At 49.1% G+C, this 20,280-nt stretch overlaps 1 protein-coding gene across 3 annotated transcripts in view; it reads right to left on the bottom strand.

The window, feature by feature from the left end:
* The window catches only part of sh2d4a (SH2 domain containing 4A), an 81,912-nt gene extending 61,908 nt beyond the window's left edge, over positions 1-20,004 (bottom strand). Inside the window, exons 1-3 of one of the 3 annotated variants that reach the window (XM_086007367.1) lie at positions 19,596-20,004; positions 15,530-15,676; positions 12,819-13,108 (exon numbers count right to left, since the gene is read on the bottom strand). In XM_086007367.1, the coding sequence (XP_085863493.1) occupies positions 12,819-12,978 (160 nt within the window). In that variant the 5' untranslated portion in view covers positions 12,979-13,108; positions 15,530-15,676; positions 19,596-20,004. The remainder of the gene's footprint in view (positions 1-12,818; positions 13,109-15,529; positions 15,677-19,595) is intronic. The other 2 variants (XM_086007350.1, XM_086007358.1) reach the window with 2 other exon arrangements.
* Between the last annotated feature and the right edge of the window lie 276 nt (positions 20,005-20,280).

The raw sequence follows: 20,280 nt of genomic DNA, 5'->3' as shown, positions 1-20,280 counted from the left end.
GTATTGGAGTCTCTCCGGAGGTCTTGTCTGCCGCTGTGATCTGCGTGGCGACGGCAGGGGTAGTGAAGTTTCCGGCGTCGAGTCCAGCGTAGGCTGTGGCACAGGCGTGTCGTCCTCGTAGATGTCGAGCGGGTCGCGGGGCCCAGGCCTGCCGTCTGCTGGGGCTGGATATCGGATCATGGGGGGGGGGGGGGTGGTAGTGGGTAGTGGGTTACTGCGGCCCCCGAGGGTGCAAGGTCTCTTATGGAGACTGTGTCCTCCCGCCCGTCCGGGTATGCGATGTAAGCATACTGGGGGTTGGCGTGGAGGAGGTCGACCCTCTCGACCAGGGGGTCCGTTTTATGGGTCCTCACGTGTCTTCTCAGTAGGACCGGCCCTGGGGACGTCAGCCATGGCGGTAGCGATGTCCCCGATGTGGACTTCCTTGGGAAGACAAACATTTTCTCATGAGGGGTGGCGTTAGTGGCAGTGCAGAGCAGTGACCGAATAGAGTGGAGCGCATCGGGGAGCACATCCTGCCAGCGGGAGGTTGGAAGGCCCCTAGACTTTAAGGCTAGCAGGACGGCCTTCCAAACTGTCGCATTTTCTCTTTCCACCTGTCCGTTCCCCCGGGGGTTGTAACTGGTGGTCCTGCTTGTGGCAATACCCCTAGTTAGCAGGTACTGACGGAGTTCGTCGCTCATAAACGATGAGCCCCGGTCGCTATGGATATAGCTGGGGAAGCCGAACAGGGTGAAGAGGTTGTTCAGACATTTAATGACCGTGGCACTGGTCATGTCCGGGCAGGGGAAGGCGAACGGGAAACGGGAGTACTCATCAATAATATTGAGGAAGTACACATTGCGGTCGGAGGAGGGGAGAGGCCCTTTAAAATCGACGCTCAGGCGCTCGAAGGGGCGAGTGGCTTTTATCAGGTGGGCCCTGTCTGGTCTATAAAAGTGTGGTTTGCACTCAGCGCAGACTTGGCAGTTCCTGGTCATGGTCCTGACCTCCTCAATAGAGTAAGGCAGGTTGCGGGCCTTGATGAAGTGGAAGAACCTGGTGACCCCCGGGTGGCAGAGGTCATTGTGGAGGGCCCGCAGTCTATCGATCTGCGCGCTGGCGCAGGTGCCACGCGATAGCGCATCCGGGGGTTCATTTAGCTTCCCGGGCCGGTACAAGATCTCGTAGTTGTAGGTGGAAAGTTCGATTCTCCACCTCAAGATCTTGTCATTTTTGATTTTGCCCCTCTGCTTGTTGTTAAACATAAAAGCAACTGAACGCTGGTCAGTGAGCAGGGTAAATCGTTTTCCGGCCAGGTAGTGCCTCCAATGACGCACAGCCTTCACAATCGCCTGGGCCTCCTTCTCAACAGCGGAGTGTCTGGTCTCCGGGCCTTGGAGGGTTCGTGAAAAGAAGGCCACGGGTCTCCCCGCCTGATTGAGGGTAGCGGCCAGGGCAAAGTCGGACGCGTCGCTTTCCACCTGGAAGGGGATGGATTCGTCCACTGCGTGCATGGTGGCTTTGGCAATGTCCTCCTTGATACGGTGGAAGGCTAAGCGGGCCTCTGCCGTCAAGGGAAGAGGTGGACTTGATCAGCGGACGGGCCTTGTCCGCATAGTAGGGGACCCACTGGGCGTAATAGGAGAAAAACCCTAGGCACCTCTTCAGGGCCTTGAGGCAGTGGGGCAGTGGAAGTTCCATAAGGGGACGCATCCGGTCGGGGTCGGGGCCGATGACTCCGTGTTCCACAACACAGCCAAGGATGGCGAGGCGGTTTGTGCGGAATATGCACTTCTCCTTGTTATATGTCAGGTTTAGGAGTTGGGCGGTGCGGAGGAATTTTTCGAGGTTTGCGTCATGGTCCTGCAAGTCACGGCCGCAGATGGTCACATTGTCCAGATATGGGAAAGTGGCCTGCAACGCATTTTGATCTACCATCCGGTCCATCTCCCTTTGGAAGACGGAGACCCCGTTGGTGACGCCAAAGGGAACCCTAAGGAAGTGATAGAGGCGGCCGTTTGCCTCAAAGGCAGTGTACTGGCGGTCCTCAGGGCAGATGGGGAGCTGGTGGTACGCTGATTTCAGGTCAATGGTCGAGAAGACGCGGTACTGCGCGATCTGGTTGACCCTATCAGCTATACGGGGGAGTGGGTAGGCGTCCAGCAGGGTGTAGCGATTTATTGTCTGGCTGTAGTCGATGACCAGGCGCTGCTTCTCGCCGGTCTTAACGACCACAACCTGGGCTCGCCAGGGGCTGGTGCTGCCCTCAATAATCCCTTCTTTCAGGAGCCGCTCCACTTCGGTTTTAATGAAAACCCTGTCCCCGGCACTGTATCGCCTGCTCTTTGTGGCGATGGGCTTACAGTCGGGGGTGAGGTTAGCAAACAGTTGCGGGGGGGGGTGACTCTGAGTGTGGAGAGGTTGCACCTGGTGCGCGGCGGGCAGTTTGGAAGCTGCTGGCTGCGGACTGTGAGTGGGGGTAGGGGTCCACCGTACGCCATCGTAACACTTAAGGTGGCACTGAAAATCTAACCCCAACAGGACGGCAGCGCAGAGGTCAGGCAGGACCAGAAGTTTAAAATGATCGTACACGGTCCCGTCTACTACGAGTGTCACCACGCAGTAGCCGCCGATGTCCGCCGACTGGGACTCGGAGGCCATAGAAATCCGCTGTTGCGCAGGCAGGACTGGGAGAGAGCAACGCCGCACCGTGTCGGGGTGGATGAAGCTCTCCGTGCTCCCAGAGTCAAAAAGGCAGATTGTATCGTGACCATTTACCTTAATGTCCATTGTGGAACTGGCCAGTTGGTGCGGTCTCGCTTGGTCCAGTGTAACGGATGCCAGCGTAGGGGTCGGTGTGTCGCTGCGGGTATCAGATGAGGCGGTGTCGGGGGCCTGCTGCGTCCCGGCTGTCGTCCAAGATGGCGGCGTCCATGATCCCCATGTGGCTGGAGGCGTCCAAAATGGCTGCTGTACCGGTGATTCGCACATGGCCGGGGAGGTCCAAGATGGCGGCCCGCATGGCCCACACGCGGCGCTGCTGGGGTTCGGGGTGGCTTTGGCCCTGCAGACGCTAGCGTAGTGTCCCTTCTTCCCGCAGCCCGAGCAGATCGCGTTTTTCGCCGGGCAGCGCGCTCTGGGGTGTTTTGCCTGGCCACAGAAGTAGCATTTCTGGCCTTGGGGCACTGCTGTCTGGCCTTGGGACACTGCTGCGGTAGTTGGGCCGTTGTTGGGGTGTGGCTGGGGTGGCACGGCGCTATGAGGCGGTCCTACCGTGTCCCAGGCTGTCATTCCCCGCGGCGTCCACGGTGCAGAGGAGTAGGCATCCATGCCCTGGTAGGCTGCATCCAACGATAGTGCGAGTTCAGAGGCCTTGTTGAGGTCGAGGTTACTCTGCTCCAACAGTCGCTGTCGGGTGTAATTGGATCTGTGGCCCGCTACAAAAGCGTCCCGGATAAGTTCCTCTGTGTACACGGCGGCCTTTACATCCTTACAACCACAGGCCCGGCCAAGCACAGACAGTGCCTGAAGGTATTCCACGGTCGATTCCCCAGGTTGTTGTTTACGACTCCCCAGGAGGTGCCTGGCGTACACTTCGTTCACTGGGCGCGTGTACTGGTCCTTGAGGAGCTTGATAGCGTCCACGTACGAGGTCGCGTCTTGGATGACCGAGTACACTCGGTGGTTCACTTTGGAGGTCAGGACATCCAGTTTGTCCTCGTCCGATTTGATTGCTTCGGAGGCGGTCAGGAATTTTTCGAAACACTTAAGCCAGTGAGTAAACTTGGTGGATGAGTCCGCCTCCCGATGATCTAAGTCCAGGCATGCTGGTGTGAGGATCTTCTCCATTATAAAAATGTTGTTAATAAAATTGATGCGCTATCAATTACTCATAAAAGACTGAGAGTTAGAAGAGTAACTAAAGGCTTTTATTAACAACAGAATGGAGGTCTGCCTCGCGTGGTCGACCGGTCCATGATACTAAGGGCTGGGGAGCAGTCACCTTTATACTAGGACCTGTGGGAGGAGTCAGCCGAGGCATGTCCACAGTGGAATACAAACAGGACAAACAGGAATACAAACAGTGGTTTACCACACCGCTGGCGCAAACAACCGAATGTCTAGGCCAATGACTTTTCACCTCCAGGACTGCGTTCAAATCTAGACCAGACAATGGGATAAAAACTCCCCTAAATTAGCAAAAGAAAGATTCAAATATCAATTTACATTCTGCTGACTTTGTAGGATGAATATTTTTGTTCCAACATTGAGCATGAATGGGATCCAAGTTATTTGCTTCAAGAAGTTACATTAATAAAATCAGCAAGTGCTTGGGATTCAAAAGTGTCTTCAGCTCCCGCAAGCTGTCCCTCAGCAATCCAGCAACGGGAATGGTAGCTTAATGGTTATGTTACTGGACTAATGATCCAGAGACACGTGTTCAAATCCCACCATGGTAGCTGGGGAATTTAAATTCAGTTAATGAAATAAATGATAAAAACCCATCTGGTTCACTAATGTCCTTTAGGGAAGGAAATCTGCCGTCCTTACTTGGGTCTGGCCTGTATGTGACTCCAGACCCACAGCAATGTGGTTGACTCTTAACTGCCCTCTGAAATGGACTAGCAAGCCACTAGCAAGTTGTAACAAACCACTTTGAAAAGCAATAATAAGAATAAAACCGGACGGACCACCCGGCATCGACTTCGGACATGACAACAGCCCAGACGACCTTACAAATCCTCCTCACCAACATCTGGGTACTTGTGCCAAAATTGGGAGAACTGTCCCACAGACTAGTCAAGCAACAGCCTGACATAATCATACTCACAGAATCATACCTTTCAGCCAATGTCCCAGACTTCACCATCACCAGAGATGGCAGCATAGTGGTATACACTCAGGAGGGAGTGGCCCTGGGAGTCCTCAACATTGACTCCAGACCCCATGAAGTCTCATGGCTTCAGATCAAGCATGGGCAAGGAAACCTCCTGCTGATTACCACATACTGCCCTCCCTCAGCTGATGAATCAGTATTCCTCCATGTTGAACACCACTTGGCAGAAGCACCGAGCGTAGCAAGGGCATAGAATGTACTCTGGTTGGGGGACTTCAATGTCCATCACCAAGACAGCTCGTTAGCACCACTACTGACCGAGTCCTGAAGGACGGCTGCCAGACTGGACCTGCAGCAGATGTTGAGAGAACCAACGCGAGGGGAAAAACCTACTTGACCTCACCAATCTACCCGTGACAGATGCATCTGTCCATGACAGCATTGGTAGCAGTGACCATCGCACAGTCCTTGTGGAGATGAAGTCCCGTCTTCACGCGGAGGACACCTTCCATCGTACTGTATGGCACTACCACTACCATGGTGCTAAATGGGATAGATTCAGAACAGATCTAGCAGCTCAAAACTGGGCAGCCATGAGGCGCTGGGGCCATCAACAGCAGCAAAATTGTATTCCACCACAATCTGTAACCTCATGGCCCGGCATATCCCTCAATCTACCATTACCATCAAGCCAGGGGATCAACCCTGGTCCAATAAGGAGTGTAGAAGAGCATGCCAGGAGCAGCACCAGGCATACCTAAAAATGTGGTGCCAACCTGGGGAAGCTGCAACACAGGACTACATGCATGATAAGTAGCGGAAGCAGCATGCTATAGACAGGGCTAAGCAATCCCGCAATCAACGGATCAGATCAAAGCTCTGCAGCCTGCCACATCCAGTCGTGAATGGTGGTAGACAATTAAACAACTAACAGGAGGAGACGGCTCCATGAATGTCCCCATTCTCAATGATGGCAGAGCCTAGCACACGAGTGCAAAAGACAAGGCTAAAGCATTTGCAACCATCTTCAGCCAGAAGTACGGAGTGGATGATCCATATCGGCCTCCTCCAGTCACAGAAGCCAGTCTTCAGCCAATTCGATTCACTCCACGTGATATCAAGAAATGGCTGAGCGCACTGGATACAGCAAAGGCTATGGGCCCCCGACAACATCCCGGCTGTCGTGCTGAAGACTTGTGTTCCAGAACTAGCCGCATCTCTAGCCAAGCTTTTCCAGTATAGCTACAACACTGGGTTTACCTGACAATGTGGAAAACTGCCCAGGTATGTCCTGTCCACAAAAAGCAATGGTGTGGAGATGCCGGAGTTGGACTGGGGTGGACAAATGTAAGAAATCACACAACACCAGGTTATAGTCCAACAGCTTTATTTGAAATCACAAGCTTTCGGAGCGCTGCTCCTTCTTCAGGTGAAGTGGAGAAATGCATAAAGACACAGCTTATATAGTCAGAGAATCATGTCAGATGTTTACAGGTAACCTTTCCAACTGCCATTTATCACACCTCGGCAGAGAGATAATCACAGCAGTCAAAGGTGTGAATGGTGTCCAAACAGGTCAGTCAGGGAAACATTACATCAAAGAACAATGAGGTGGGGTCACAAGGGGTCAAATATTGCAGATGCTGGGGTCTGTATGAAAAACAAAAAAAGACAAAAAACATTTTTTTTGGCTGGAAATCACAGCAGGTCCAGCCGCATCTGTGTAGAGAGAACAAGCCAATGTCGACTCGAGTCTGGATGACCCTGCATCAGGTGGGGTTACATGTAGCGTGACATGAACCCAAGATCTCGGTTAAGGCCGTCCTCATGGGTGCGGAACTTGGCTATCAGTTTCTGCTCGACGATTTTGCGTTGTCGTGTGTCTCGAAGGCCACCTTGGAGAATGCTTACCCGAAGATCGGAGGCTGAATGTCCTTGACTGCTGAAGTGTTCCCCGACTGGGAGGGAACACTCCTGCCTGGTGATTGTTGCGCGGTGTCCGTTCATCCGTTGTCGCAGTGTCTGCATAGTCTCGCCAATGTACCATGCTCCGGGGCATCCTTTCCTGCAACGTATGAGGTAGACAACGTTGGCCGAGTCACATGAGTATGTACCATGTACCTGGTGGGTGGTGTCCTCACGTGTGATGATGGTATCTGTGTTGATGATCTGGCATGTCTTGCAGAGGTTGCTGTGGCAGGGTTGTGTGGCGTCGTGGTCGCTGTTCTCCTGGAAGCTGGGTAATTTGCTGCGAACGATGGTCTGTTTGAGGTTAGGCGGCTGTTTGAAAGCGAGTAGTGGAGGCGTGGGGATGGCCTTAGTGAGGTGTTCGTCGTCATCGATGACATGTTGAAGGCTGCGAAGAACATGGCGTAGTTTCTCCGCTCCGGGGAAGTACTGGACGACGAAGGGTACTCTGTTGGTTGTGTCCCGTGTTTGTCTTCTGAGGAGGTCTATGCGATTTTTCGCTGTGGCCCGTCGGAACTGTCGATCGACGAGTCGAGCGTCATATCCCGTTCTTACAAGGGCGTCTTTCAGTGTCTGTAGGTGTCCATCGCGTTCCTCCTCGTCTGAGCAGATCCTGTGTATTCGCAGGGCTTGTCCATAGGGGATGGCTTCTTTAACGTGGTTAGGGTGGAAGCTGGAGAAGTGAAGCATCGTGAGGTTGTCCGTGGGCTTGCGGTAGAGTGAAGTGCTGAGGTGTCCGTCTTTGATGGAGATTCGTGTGTCCAGGAATGAGACTGATTCTGAGGAGTAGTCCATGGTGAGTTTGATGGTGGGATGGAACTTGTTGATGTTATCGTGTAGTCTTTTCAGTGATTCTTCGCCGTGGGTCCATAGGAAGAAAATGTCGTCGATGTATCTGGTGTATAGCGTTGGTTGGAGATCCTGTGCAGCGAAGAAGTCTTGCTCGAACTTGTGCATGAAGATGTTTGCGTATTGGGGTGCGAATTTGGTCCCCATGGCTGTTCCGTGTGTTTGGGTAAAGAACTGGTTGTCGAAGGTGAAGACATTGTGGTCAAGGATGAAGCGGATGAGTTGTAGGATGGCATCTGGAGATTGGCTGTTGTTGGTGTTGAGTACTGAGGCTGTCGCAGCGATGCCGTCATTGTGGGGGATACTGGTGTAGAGTGCCGAGACGTCCATCGTGGCGAGGAGTGTTCCTGGTTCAACGAGACACACGACAACGCAAAATCGTCGAGCAGAAACTGATAGCCAAGTTCCGCACCCATGAGGACGGCCTTAACCGAGATCTTGGGTTCATGTCACGCTACATGTAACCCCACCTGATGCAGGGTCATCCAGACTCGAGTCGACATTGGCTTGTTCTCTCTACACAGATGCGGCTGGACCTGCTGTGATTTCCAGCCAAAAAAAATGTTTTTTGTCTGTTTTTTTGTTTTTCATACAGACCCCAGCATCTGCAATATTTGACCCCTTGTGACCCCACCTCATTGTTCTTTGATGTAATGTTTCCCTGACTGACCTGTTTGGACACCATTCACACCTTTGACTGCTGTGATTATCTCTCTGCCGAGGTGTGATAAATGGCAGTTGGAAAGGTTACCTGTAAACATCTGACATGATTCTCTGACTATATAAGCTGTGTCTTTATGCATTTCTCCACTTCACCTGAAGAAGGAGCAGCGCTCCGAAAGCTTGTGATTTCAAATAAAGCTGTTGGACTATAACCTGGTGTTGTGTGATTTCTTACATTTGTCCACAAAAAGCAAGACAAATCCAATCCAGCCAATTACCACCCCATCAGTCTACTCTCAATCATCAGCAAAGTGTTGGCAGGTGACACCTTATCAAGTGGCACTTATTTACCAATAACCTGCTTGCTGATGTTCAGTTTGGGTTCCAGCAGAACCACTCGGCTGCAGACCTCATTACAGCCTTGGTCCAAACATGGAAAAAGTGCTGAATTCCAGAGGTGATGTGAGAGTGACTGCCCTTGACATCAAGGCAGCATTTGACAGAGTGTGGCATCAATGAAGCCCTAGTGAAATTGAAGTCAATGGGAATCAGGGGGAAAACTCTCCACTGGCTGGAATCATACCTAGCACAAAGGAAGGTGGTTGTTGGTGGCCAATCATCTCAGCCCCAGGACATCACTGCAGGAGTTCCTCAGGGCAGTGTCCTAGACCCAACCATCTTCAACTGCTTCATCAATGACCTTCCTTCCATCATAAAGGTCAGAAGTGGGGATGTTCGCTGATAATTGCACATGGTTCAGTTCCGTTTGCAACTCCCCAGGTAATGAAGCAGTCCATGCCCGCATGCAGCAAGACCTGGACAACATTCAGGCTTGGGCTGAGAAGTGGCAAGTAACATTCGCACATACCAGTGCAAGGCAATAACTATCACTAACAAGCGAGGGTTTAACCACCGCCCCTTGACATTCAACAGCATTACCATCGCCGAATCCCTCACCATCAACATCCTGGGGGTCACCATTAGCCAGAAACTTAACTGGACCAGCCACATAAATACTGTGGCTACAAGAGCAGGTCAGAGGCTGGGTATTCTGCAGCGAGTCTCTCACCTCCTGACACCCCAAAGCCTTTTCACCATCTACAAGGCACAAGTCAGGAGTGTGATGGAACACTCTCCACTTGCCTGGATGAATGCTGCACAAACGACACACAAGAAGCTTGACACCATCCAGGACAAAGCAGCCCGCTTGATTGGCACTCCCTCCACCGTGTCTGCAGTGTGTACCATCTACAAGATGCACTGCAGCAACTCGCCAGGACTACTTCGACAGCACCTCCCAAACCCGCAACCTCTACCACCTAGAAGGACAAGGGCAGCAGGCACATGGGAACACCACCACCTCCAAGTTCCCCTCCAAGTCACACACCATCCTGATTTGGAAATATATCGCTGTTCCTTCGTCATCACTGCCTCAAAATCCAGGAACACCTTCCCTCAAAATCCTGGAACACCCTCCCTAACAGCACTGTGGGAGCACCTTCACCACACGGACTGCAGCGGTTCGGAATGACGGCTCACCACCACCTTCTCAAGGGCAACGAGGGGCGGGCAATAAATGCTGGCCTTGCCAGCGACGCCCACATCCCAGGAACGAATAAAAAAAATAATCCCTCCCAGCCTCTACCCAAAAATCTAGTCAGCAATTAAAAAACACATTCAGAGACAGAAACAAAAAGTTATGGTTAAATGTGTGATCTTTTAAACTTTTTTTTTTTACATTTCTACAATTACTAACACTTCTAAAATATACAAACATTCCCCAGGCTCCTCCCACACAGGAGATCCCTCCCCCCACCCACCCACACTCAGGTATCTGCACCTCCATTACCTGGAGTAATTTCTCTATAAAATGAGACCACTAATCTTGTTTGTTTGCCCCTTTGACAACCTAGATCAATTTTTCAAAATCTAAAAAGGCATGGGAATGGCCCCAAACAAGCACTTTCAGTTCACTGAAAGCCCCCTTGGTCTGACCCCGCCGATACCAGAACACCCCAAAAGACACACAACACGATATATAGTGTGGCTGCTGAGGTTCTTGTTAGTGAGACTTTTCTCCCCAGAACGGCAGCATGAGCGGAATCCACAGCAGCTGCATAATTGTTCCCATTCTGATTCTACATCAACATGAACATTGTACAGACGCCTCTGCGATTAGAGGTGACCTTAGGTGGGGCACATTATCTGAAGTACTTGAATATAAAGACAGAGGTTATCCAGACTACCATGTTGCTAACTACAACAATAAATTACATTTATACAGCACCTTTAAAAAAAAAGTAGAAAAATGCCCCACGGTGCTTCACAGAAGCTCAATCAAATACAAATTAGGAGGGGTGACTAAAAGCTTGGTTAAAGAAGTGGGTTTTAAGGAACACATTAAAAAAAAAGGACAAAAGGTGGAGGGGGTTTAGGGAGGGAATTCCAGTGTGTACGGCCTAGACTGCTGAAGGCACAGCCGCCAATGGTTGGGTGAAAGGAAGGGGGTGCACATGAGGCCACAGTCGGAGGAATGCAAAGTTCCTGAGGGGGGTGGGGGGTTGTAAAGCTGGAGGAGGTTACAACAACGTATTTATATAGCGCCTTTAAAGTAGTAAAACATCCCAAGGCGCTTCACAGCAACGCTATCAAACTAAATTTGACACCGAGCCACATAAGGAGATATTAGGGCAGATGACCAAAAGCTTGGTCAAAGAGGTAGGTTTTAAGGAGCGTCTTAAAAGGAGGGAAGGGAGGTAGAGAAGCGGAGAGGATTGAGGAGGGAATTCCTATGCTTAGGGCCTAGACAGCTGAAGGCACGGCCGCCAGTGGTGAGCAATTAAAATCAGGGATGCTCATGAGGCCAGATATCTCGGAGGGTTGTGGGGATGGAGGGATTACAGAGATAGTGAGGGGCAAGACCATGGAGGGATTTAAAAATCAACGATGAGAATTTTAAAATCGAGGCGCTGCTTAACTGGTAGCCAACGTAGGTCAGCGAGCACAGGGGTGATGGGCAATGCTCCCACTAAATATTACCCTGGGTGCGCGGCCTGTTTATTTAAATGCACGGTACCTTTAAATTTGCAGCATGGCTACTGTGCAGTATCTTCAACGGGACAGCTTGTGAGTGGCCTGCGCGTTACCTTCACAGACTGCTGCATGGCCGCGCAAATTACAGGGAATATTGGTGATGGGTGAACGGGTCTTGGTGCGAGTTAGGACACAGGCAGCAGAGTTTTGGGTGACCTCAAGTTTACCGAGGGTAGAACGGGGGAAACCGACCAGGTGTGCGTTAGAGATAGGGAGGGGTGAGCCCATAAAAAAGGGATTTCAATTTGAGTATGAGAATTTTAAATTGGAGGTGTTGGGGGACCAGGAGCCAATGCAGGTCAGCGAGGCCAGGGGTGACGAGGGAGAGGGACTTGTTGCGATAGGATACAGGCAGCAGAGTTTTGAATGAGCTGAAGTTTTTACAGAGGGTAGAGGACGGGAGGCTGGCTGGAAGAGCATTGGGATAGACATGTCTGGAGGTAACAGAGGCAGATGAGGGTTTCAGCAGCAGATGGGCTGAGGTAGGGGCAGAGGCGGGCGATGTTATGGAGGGGGTGGGGTGGAAGTAGGTAGTCTTTGTGATGGAGAGGATGTGGGGTCAGAAGATCAACTTGGGGCCAAATAGGATGCCGAGGCTGCGAACGGTCTGGTTCAACGGAGACAAAATACTCCATCTGGAAAGATTCTTTTACTGGAGACACCTCCAGAAATGAAGTCAGCAATGAAGCAGGAAGATGCCAAAATGCCATCGCCCATGTGATAAAGAAAAATGTGACATTATAAACACAACACAGCTGGTCTGCAAGTGAGCAACTGAAATTTGGAATTCTTTAAATGGAGTCATGTTTTCTTATGACAGCTCTGCTCAAAAGCAGTACGTTGCAGGCTGCAAACCTTTTTTAATCATTACATTATACATTTTCTACCACACCGACAAATGGAGATTAGCACAAGTGGTAGCTGTGGGCACAACGGAAGATTTGGAAAGCTAGTGAGCATAGAATCTTACAGCACAGAAGGAGGCCATTCGGCCCATCGTGTCTGTTTGACAGAACTATTCAATTAGTCCCACACCCCCGCTCTTTGCCCTGCAACGATTTCCTTTTCAAGATTAAATCCAATTCCCTTTTGAAAGTTACTACTGAATCTGCTTCCACCACCCTTTCAGGCAGTGCATTCCAGGTCATAGCAAATCGCTGCGTAAAAAATAACCTCATCGTCCGCCTGGTTACTTTGCCAATTATGTTAAATCGGTGTCCTCTGCGTCCCGACCCTTCTGCCACTGGATTATAGTTTCTCCTTATTTACTCTGTCAAAACTTTTCATGATTTTGAACACCTCTATTAAATCTCCCGTTCACCTTGTCTGCTCCAAGGAGAACAACCTTAAATAATGCAGTACATTTTACATGAATTTTTGTTTGAAAAGGAATTTGGGTTTGGTGACAAGACAAACATGAGCTTACTTGTTGTAGACTTTCTTTCCTCCAGCTCTTCTTCCTTTTCCTTCCACCTTCGAATCTGTTCCTGTCTCATTTTGAAAAACAGTATCTGCTTTTGCTCTTCATTCAGCTCAGCCAGAAGCTCTGGTTCAATGTACATGGTCTCCAATATCTGCTGCAGCATTCTGGCAGCTTTGTTCTTTTACCAGCTCCTCGAACTTCAAACCCAAACCCAAGGTCACACAGTCTATCGAGTGGCTGAAAATCAGCAGGAGCCAAACCAAATTGTAATGAGTGCTTCCAGCTCCGGTCACCTAGAGGGGAAAAATAAGGTATATAGTCAGTCCGACCAATTTATAGAGCAAGATTAATCCCGACATTTTCTTTCTTTCTTCTCCGCCCCCCCACCTAACAGAAATGAAAAGCTGGGAGGGGGTGCTGGGAAGTCAAATTAATGCAAATAATATTCTAAATGCAAGGGTGTAAATATCACTGAATCAGTGGTTACTGAAAAATCAATTGCAGTGAAACTCCAATGCAGCATGCAATGCATTGGTAGGATTCAAGGGGAAAAGTCCAATTTCTTACAACTTAAGTGCCATCAGGTCAAGTAGGAAGGGAGGATAAATTGGACAGTTCCGCCAGTCAACTCATACGCACCTCCTAAAGGGTATGTAAAAGGGGCTTCAGCAGATAGTTAGGAGTAAGCCTGTCTTCTCAAGGGGTCAGCCATGGCTCAGTGGCGGTACTCTCGCCTCGGAGTCAAAGGTTCAAGCCCCACTCCAGAGCATCACGAGGGAAATTAGAGAAGCGTGCAATAAGAGCACAGCTGTCATCATAGGTGACTTTAACTTACATATAGATTGGACTAGCCTAATCAGTAAAAATAATGAGGAGGAGGAATTCCTTGAGTGTTTAAGGGATGGTTATCTGGATCAATATGTCGAGGAACCAACTCGGGAACAGGCTATATTGGACTGGGTACTGTGCAATGAGAAGGGACTAATCAGTAATCTTGTTGTACGGGGACCCTTGGGTCAGAGCGATCATAACATGATCGATTTCTCACTCGAAATGGAGAGCGAAGAAATTGACTCAGAGACTAAGGTCCTGAATTTAAACAAGGGGAATTATGATGCCATGAGACGGGAACTGAGTAGGTCTGATTGGACAACGTTCCTGGGAGGACTGGAGGTAGATAAACAATGGCAAACATTTAAAGATAGAATGACAAAATTGCAAAAATTGTTTATACCAATCTGGCATAAAAGGAAATCTAAAAAGGTGACTCAACCGTGGATAACAGGGGAAATTAGAGACAGCATAAAATCCAAAGATAGGGCGTATAAAATAGCCAAAAAAAGCGCCAGAGCGGAAGATTGGGAACAGTTTAAGATAGAGCAAAGGAGGGCAAAGGGCATAATCAAGAGGGGCAAAATAGCTTACGAAAACAAGCTGGCGGAAAATATAAAAACTAACTCCAAAAGCTTTTATAAGTATATCAAAAGGAAAAGACTGGTGAAAACCAAAGTTGGTCCATTGCAGTCAGATACGGGGGAATATATAATGGGAAATAAGGAAATGGCAGATCAACTAAATGCATACTTTGGGTCAGTCTTTACGAAGGAAGACACAAAAAACCTCCCTGGGATATCGGGAAAAATAGGGACATTGGCAAAGGAGGAACTGACGCAAATCAATATCTCTAAGGATATGGTGTTAAGGAAGCTAAAGGGATTGAAGGTGGACAAATCCCCAGGGCCTGATAACATGCATCCTAGGGTACTGAAGGAGGTGGCCCTAGAGATAGCGGATGCACTAAGGATGATTTTTCAGAATTCATTAGACTCGGGAACAGTGCCCATGGATTGGAGGGTAGCTAACGTTACCCCACTATTCAAAAAGGGGGGTAGGGAAAAAGCAGGTAATTACAGACCTGTAAGCCTTACATCAGTTGTGGGCAAAATGCTGGAGTCCATCATTAAGGATGAAATAGCGGAGCACTTAGCAAATGGGGACAGGATAGGACAGAGTCAACATGGATTTACAAAGGGTAAATCGTGCTTGACTAATCTATTGGAATTTTTTGAGGGAGTAACTGGTAGAATAGATGGGGGAGAGCCAGTAGATGTGGTGTACCTGGACTTCCAAAAGGCCTTCGATAAGGTCCCACATAAAAGATTAGCATGGAAAATTGAGGCTCATGGGATAAAGGGGAAAGTATTGGCGTGGATAGGGAACTGGCTGTCAGATAGAAAACAGAGAGTTGGAATAAACGGCTCATTTTCTGAATGGCAGGCAGTAACAAGTGGGGTACCACAGGGATCTGTCCTGGGCCCCCAGCTGTTCACAATTTACATTAATGACCTGGATCAGGGAGTCGGATGCAGCATTTCCAAATTTGCAGACGACACTAAACTAGGAGGGGGGGTGGGCTCAGAGGAAGAGACCAGGAAGCTCCAGAGCGATTTGGACAGACTGGGCGATTGGGCGGATAAATGGCAGATGCACTATAATGTGGACAAGTGCGAAGTTATCCACCTTGGGTGCAGGAACGGGAGGGCAAATTATTATTTAAATGGCAATAGATTGGGAGAGGGGGAAGTACAGAGAGACCTGGGTGTTCTTGTACACCAGTCACTGAAGGCGAGCGTGCAGGTGCAACAGGCGGTCAAGAAGGCAAACGGTATGCTGGCCTTCATAGCAAAAGGGTTAGAATACAGGAACAGGGATACCTTGCTGCAGCTGTACAGGGCACTGGTGAGACCACACCTCGAGTACTGTGTACAGTTTTGGTCGCCTCATCTGAGGAAGGATGTTCTTGCCATGGAGGGGGTGCAGCGGCGATTCACCAGGCTGATACCAGGAATGGCGGGAATGACCTATGAGGAGAGACTATGTAGTTTAGGGATGTACACGCTGGAGTTTAGAAGATTGAGAGGGGACCTCATAGAAGTGTATAAAATTCTGACAGGTCTAGACAGACTGGATGCAGAAGGAATGTTTCCCTTGGCGGGTGAGAACAGAACTAGAGGACATAATTTAAGGATAAGGGCTAAACCATTTAGGACAGAGATGAGGGGGAATTTCTTCACTCAGAGAGTGGTGAACCTGTGGAACTCATTGCCACAGAGGGCAGTGTACGCCAGCTCATTAAATATATTTAAGAGGGAATTAGATATATTTCTACGGGCAAAAGGGGTTAAGGGTTACGGAGAGAAGGCGGGGACGGGATACTGAATTAAAGGATCAGCCATGATCTCATTGAATGGCGGAGCAGGCACGAAGGGCCGAATGGCCTACTCCTGCTCCTATCTTCTATATATCTATGTATAATCTAGGCTGACACTTCAGTGCAGTACTGAGGGAGTGCTGCACTATTGGAGAGGCCATCGGATGAGACATTAAAACTTATGACCTTGAGGGGCTGAATGGCAGGCTCCTGTTCTTACGTCAACTGTGCGTCATTAACATAAATGCCCTATAGTCACTGAAATGCTTGCCAGGCAATTACACTGATAAGAATCATTTCTTCCAAAACCACAATATAATCAATGATTCATAATATAATGCAATACGTCCCAGTATTAGACAACAATATTGAGCTTTATAATACCAACAGTATTAAAACAAGATGTAATGCACATGAAACAAACCACAAGGTTATAAGTTAAAGGCTGTAAATTAATCAGATTTAAAACAAAATCAAAATACATTGCTCTTGCAGTTTAGAATGCATCAGAGGCTTCCACTGATTGAATTGCATCATAAGAACATAAGAAATAGGAGGGGTAGGCCGTACGGCCACTCGAGCCTGCTCCACCATTCAATAAGATCATGGCTGATCATCGACCTCAACACCACTTTCCCGCCCGATCTCCATACCCCTTGATTCTGACGATACAAAGATGGGAGGGAAAGCATGAGTGAGGAAGACATAAAAAACCTGCAAAAGGGCATAGACAGGCTAAGTGAGTGGGCAAAAATTTGGCAGATGGAATATAATGTTGGAAAGTATGAGGTTATGCACTTTGGCAGAAAAAAATCAAAGAGCAAGTTATTATCTAAATGGAGAGAAACTGCAAAGTGCTACAGTACAAAGGGATCTGGGGGTCCTGGTGCATGAAACACAGAAGGTTAGTATGCAGGTACAGCAGGTGATCAGGAAGGCCAATGGAATCTTGGCTTTTATTGCAAGGGGGATGGAGTATAAAAGCAGGGAAGTCTTGCTGCAGTTATACAGGGTACTGGTGAGGCCACACCTGGAATACTGCGTACAGTTTTGGTTTCCATATTTAAGAAAAGATATACTTGCTCTCGAGGCAGTTCAGAGAAGGTTCACTCGGTTGATTCCGGAGATGAGGGGGTTGACATATGAGGAAAGGTTGAATAGGTTGGGCCTCTACTCATTGGAATTCAGAAGAATGAGAGGCGATCTTCTCTCGAAACATATAAGATTGTGAGGGGGCTTGATCGGGTGGATGCGGGATGTTTCCACTGATGGGTGAGACTAGAACTAGGGGGCGTAATCTTAGAATAAGGGGCTGCCCTTTCAAAACTGAGATGAGGAGAAACTTCTTCACTCAGAGGGTAGTAAATCTATGGAATTTGCTACCTCAGAGAGCTGTGGAAGCTGAGACATTAAATAAATTTAAAATGGAAATAGATAGTTTCCTAGCTGATAAGGGAATAAGGGGTTATGGGGAGAGGGCAGGGAAGTGGACGTGAGTCTAAGTTCGAATCAGCCATGATCCTATTGAATGGTGGAGCAGGCCCGAGGGGCCGTATGGCCTACTCCTGCTCTTACTTCTTATGTTCTTATATTCTTATTCTCCTAACCGGGTTTCAGTCCCACCTCCATCAGCTTCTGGCCAACCAGCGAGATTTTCCCCTGATTGACCTGGTTAAGCCCGCCCGGCGGGCTCAGCAGGCCAATCAGGGGAAGTCACTGACAGAGCATGTCAACATATGACGTGTCATCTGTCAAGAATTTTTGAAAGAGGAAATGTCATCTTTGACAGCTCTGTGAGGCTGTCAAACACTGACATTCTGTGTAGTTTGATGAGTCCTTGTGTTCAGGACTCATCAAACCTTTCTATTTTGCAGAAATCAGCTGGCTGTTGTATCGGAGGATGCAACGGCCAGTCTGTGATTTCTACAATGGAGATATCGGGGACTCTACAGCGGCTGAAGGCTGTAGGTAGAAACAAAGGTAAGTTAACATTTTCTAACACTGTACACTCACCTCACATACTTACCACTCCACACTTGCACCCACCTCTACATCATACTTTCAGACCCTTCCGACCCCCGCAGACCTCCTACTCCCCGGTGGGATTCCCCCATGTCAGGAGGTCCGCACTTCAGGACGAAAAATGGGGATAATCCTATTTTCTGCCTGTTAATAGGCTTTAATCCCTTCCCGCCTCCAAGGAGACAGGACCCAGGGCAAGATGGCTTCCTGCCTCCTGGCAAGAGGGCACAGAAGCAGGTTTGCCACCCACCCCCAAATTCTGCCACTTTCCTAGCAGTCCCACCTCCATACCCGCCTCTTCGGGGCTGAGAAAATCGCTCCACTAGAGTCCAAAAATCTATCTAGCTCAGCCTTGAATATACTCAAAGACTCAGCATTCACAGCCTTCTAGGGCGGAGAATTCCAAAGATTCACAACCCCGAGTGAAGAAATTCCTCCTCATCTCAGTCTTAAATGGCCGACCCATTATCCTGAGACTATGCCCCTTCGTTCTAGACACTCCAGCCAGGGGAAACAACCTCTCAGCATCTACCCTGTCAATCCCCTTCAGAATCTTGCATGTTTCAATGAGATCACCTCTCATTCTTCTAAACTCCAGAGAGTATAGGCATCTACACAATCTCATCATAGAACAGCCCTCTCATCCCAGGATCACAATTCATTTCTACATATCCACTATACGAAATCCAATTGGAGCTTGGTTAACTTGGCAAGGGCCCTCCAATGTTCAAGCATATAATGGAATGACGTTCTTCAGGGGGGGGTCATCACTGGCGTGTTCTCCATGAACAGTGTACTGCATGAGTCATGGCTGCAAGGGGCCCGCGTGAAGAAAGTCATCATTCTGTTTTTGCTCCCATTTTAAGAGAAAATATTTTATGAAAATGTCACTAAGCTGAATAGTTGTAATTGAAACCATACAGCACCATCGGGCTTCTCGAGTCTCTGCCAAGAATTTCATTTATAATGGAGCTCTTATTTAGCAATTTATTGCGTTTAAAAATTGAAATTCTTCCTCTTGCTAACTATAATAATGAACTCTCTACCGTACGGGAGTGGAGGATGGGCAGAGCAGTCGGACAACCTCGTCTGAAGTTAAATAAACCGTTCCCCACCTCAATTCGTTCGACACTAGATTGGCATTTTAAAAAGTTAATTTTAACCATTAGATCAAACTCCACAGGGATTAAAACCAGCTCACTAAATGGGACACCCGATAGTTTTTGTTACTTTAATAGGCGGCAATATCTAGCATGCCACGCGCTGTTTATTGCATGCATAGTTCAATGATTTGTTTTTACTTTCCTTGGATCTAAAAGCAAAATTGCAATGCAACAGCTTCAAAGTGCCACCTCTGAGGGAGTTAGATTGTTTGGCATCTTATATTTAGGAAGCTCGGACCAGGAAGTCCATGTTTAGGCAGCTCCTCTGATTTCACCTAAAAGAAATCCCTCGGGAGGGGGAATTCAGGGCAATTGATCGAAGCGTTAAAAAAAATCTCAACGGGAACCTTCACACTGCCGCCGAAGGGAATGGAAGTAACTCACCGCACCTTGCTCTTCGGAGTTCGGGCTCCCTTCTGCACAAACCCCCAACTTCCTGCACTCGTAGAATCAGGAAGTTCGATCGATCCTGGGCTATTTCTAACATCACATGACACGAGTTCTCAACGAGAGATGTCCAGATTATCGTTTGCCAGTCCCTGGATATGAATAGGCTGCGATAGGGCAAACAACCTACTCAGCCGGCCCCCAAAACTCTCACAGAGGCTCAGAAGGGTTTGCACAGATGGGAACTCTTTAAATGCGCTGCCGAGCCAAACATGCCCCGGGACCCTCCTCGGGCTGCGGAGCCAGCTCCAGTGCAAACCTCTAACTGGCCCGCGGTACTTGAAAAGCGGTAATGCAGAAACGCTCCTTCCATCTCCCTGCGGGTTAATGGGGCGTGGAGTGGGTTAACCTTACCGCCACTCCATCGCATTCCACACATTCCAGCCAGCCGCATCATTAACATAATCCCGCCCCCGCCCCGTTGATTGACACGCGCCCTGACCAATCAGCCGCAAGCGCCGCCCTGTTTCCAATGGGACCCCGCCTCCCTGCCCGTTGACTGACACGCGCCCTGACCAATCAGCCGCCAACGCCCTGTGTTTATCCCCCCTCCCCAGCGGAGCCCCGCCCCTTGTGTTGGTTTCACCTTTACCTGCGAATCGGGAGGGAGTGGGCGTGGCCA

This window comes from Somniosus microcephalus, chromosome 2 (genome assembly GCF_052327205.1).
Source record: "Somniosus microcephalus isolate GS21.2 chromosome 2, FLI_Smic_1.0, whole genome shotgun sequence".
Classification (NCBI taxonomy): domain Eukaryota; kingdom Metazoa; phylum Chordata; class Chondrichthyes; order Squaliformes; family Somniosidae; genus Somniosus; species Somniosus microcephalus.
Note: the sequence above shows the minus strand (reverse complement) of the source record. Positions and strands in the feature narration are given on the sequence as shown.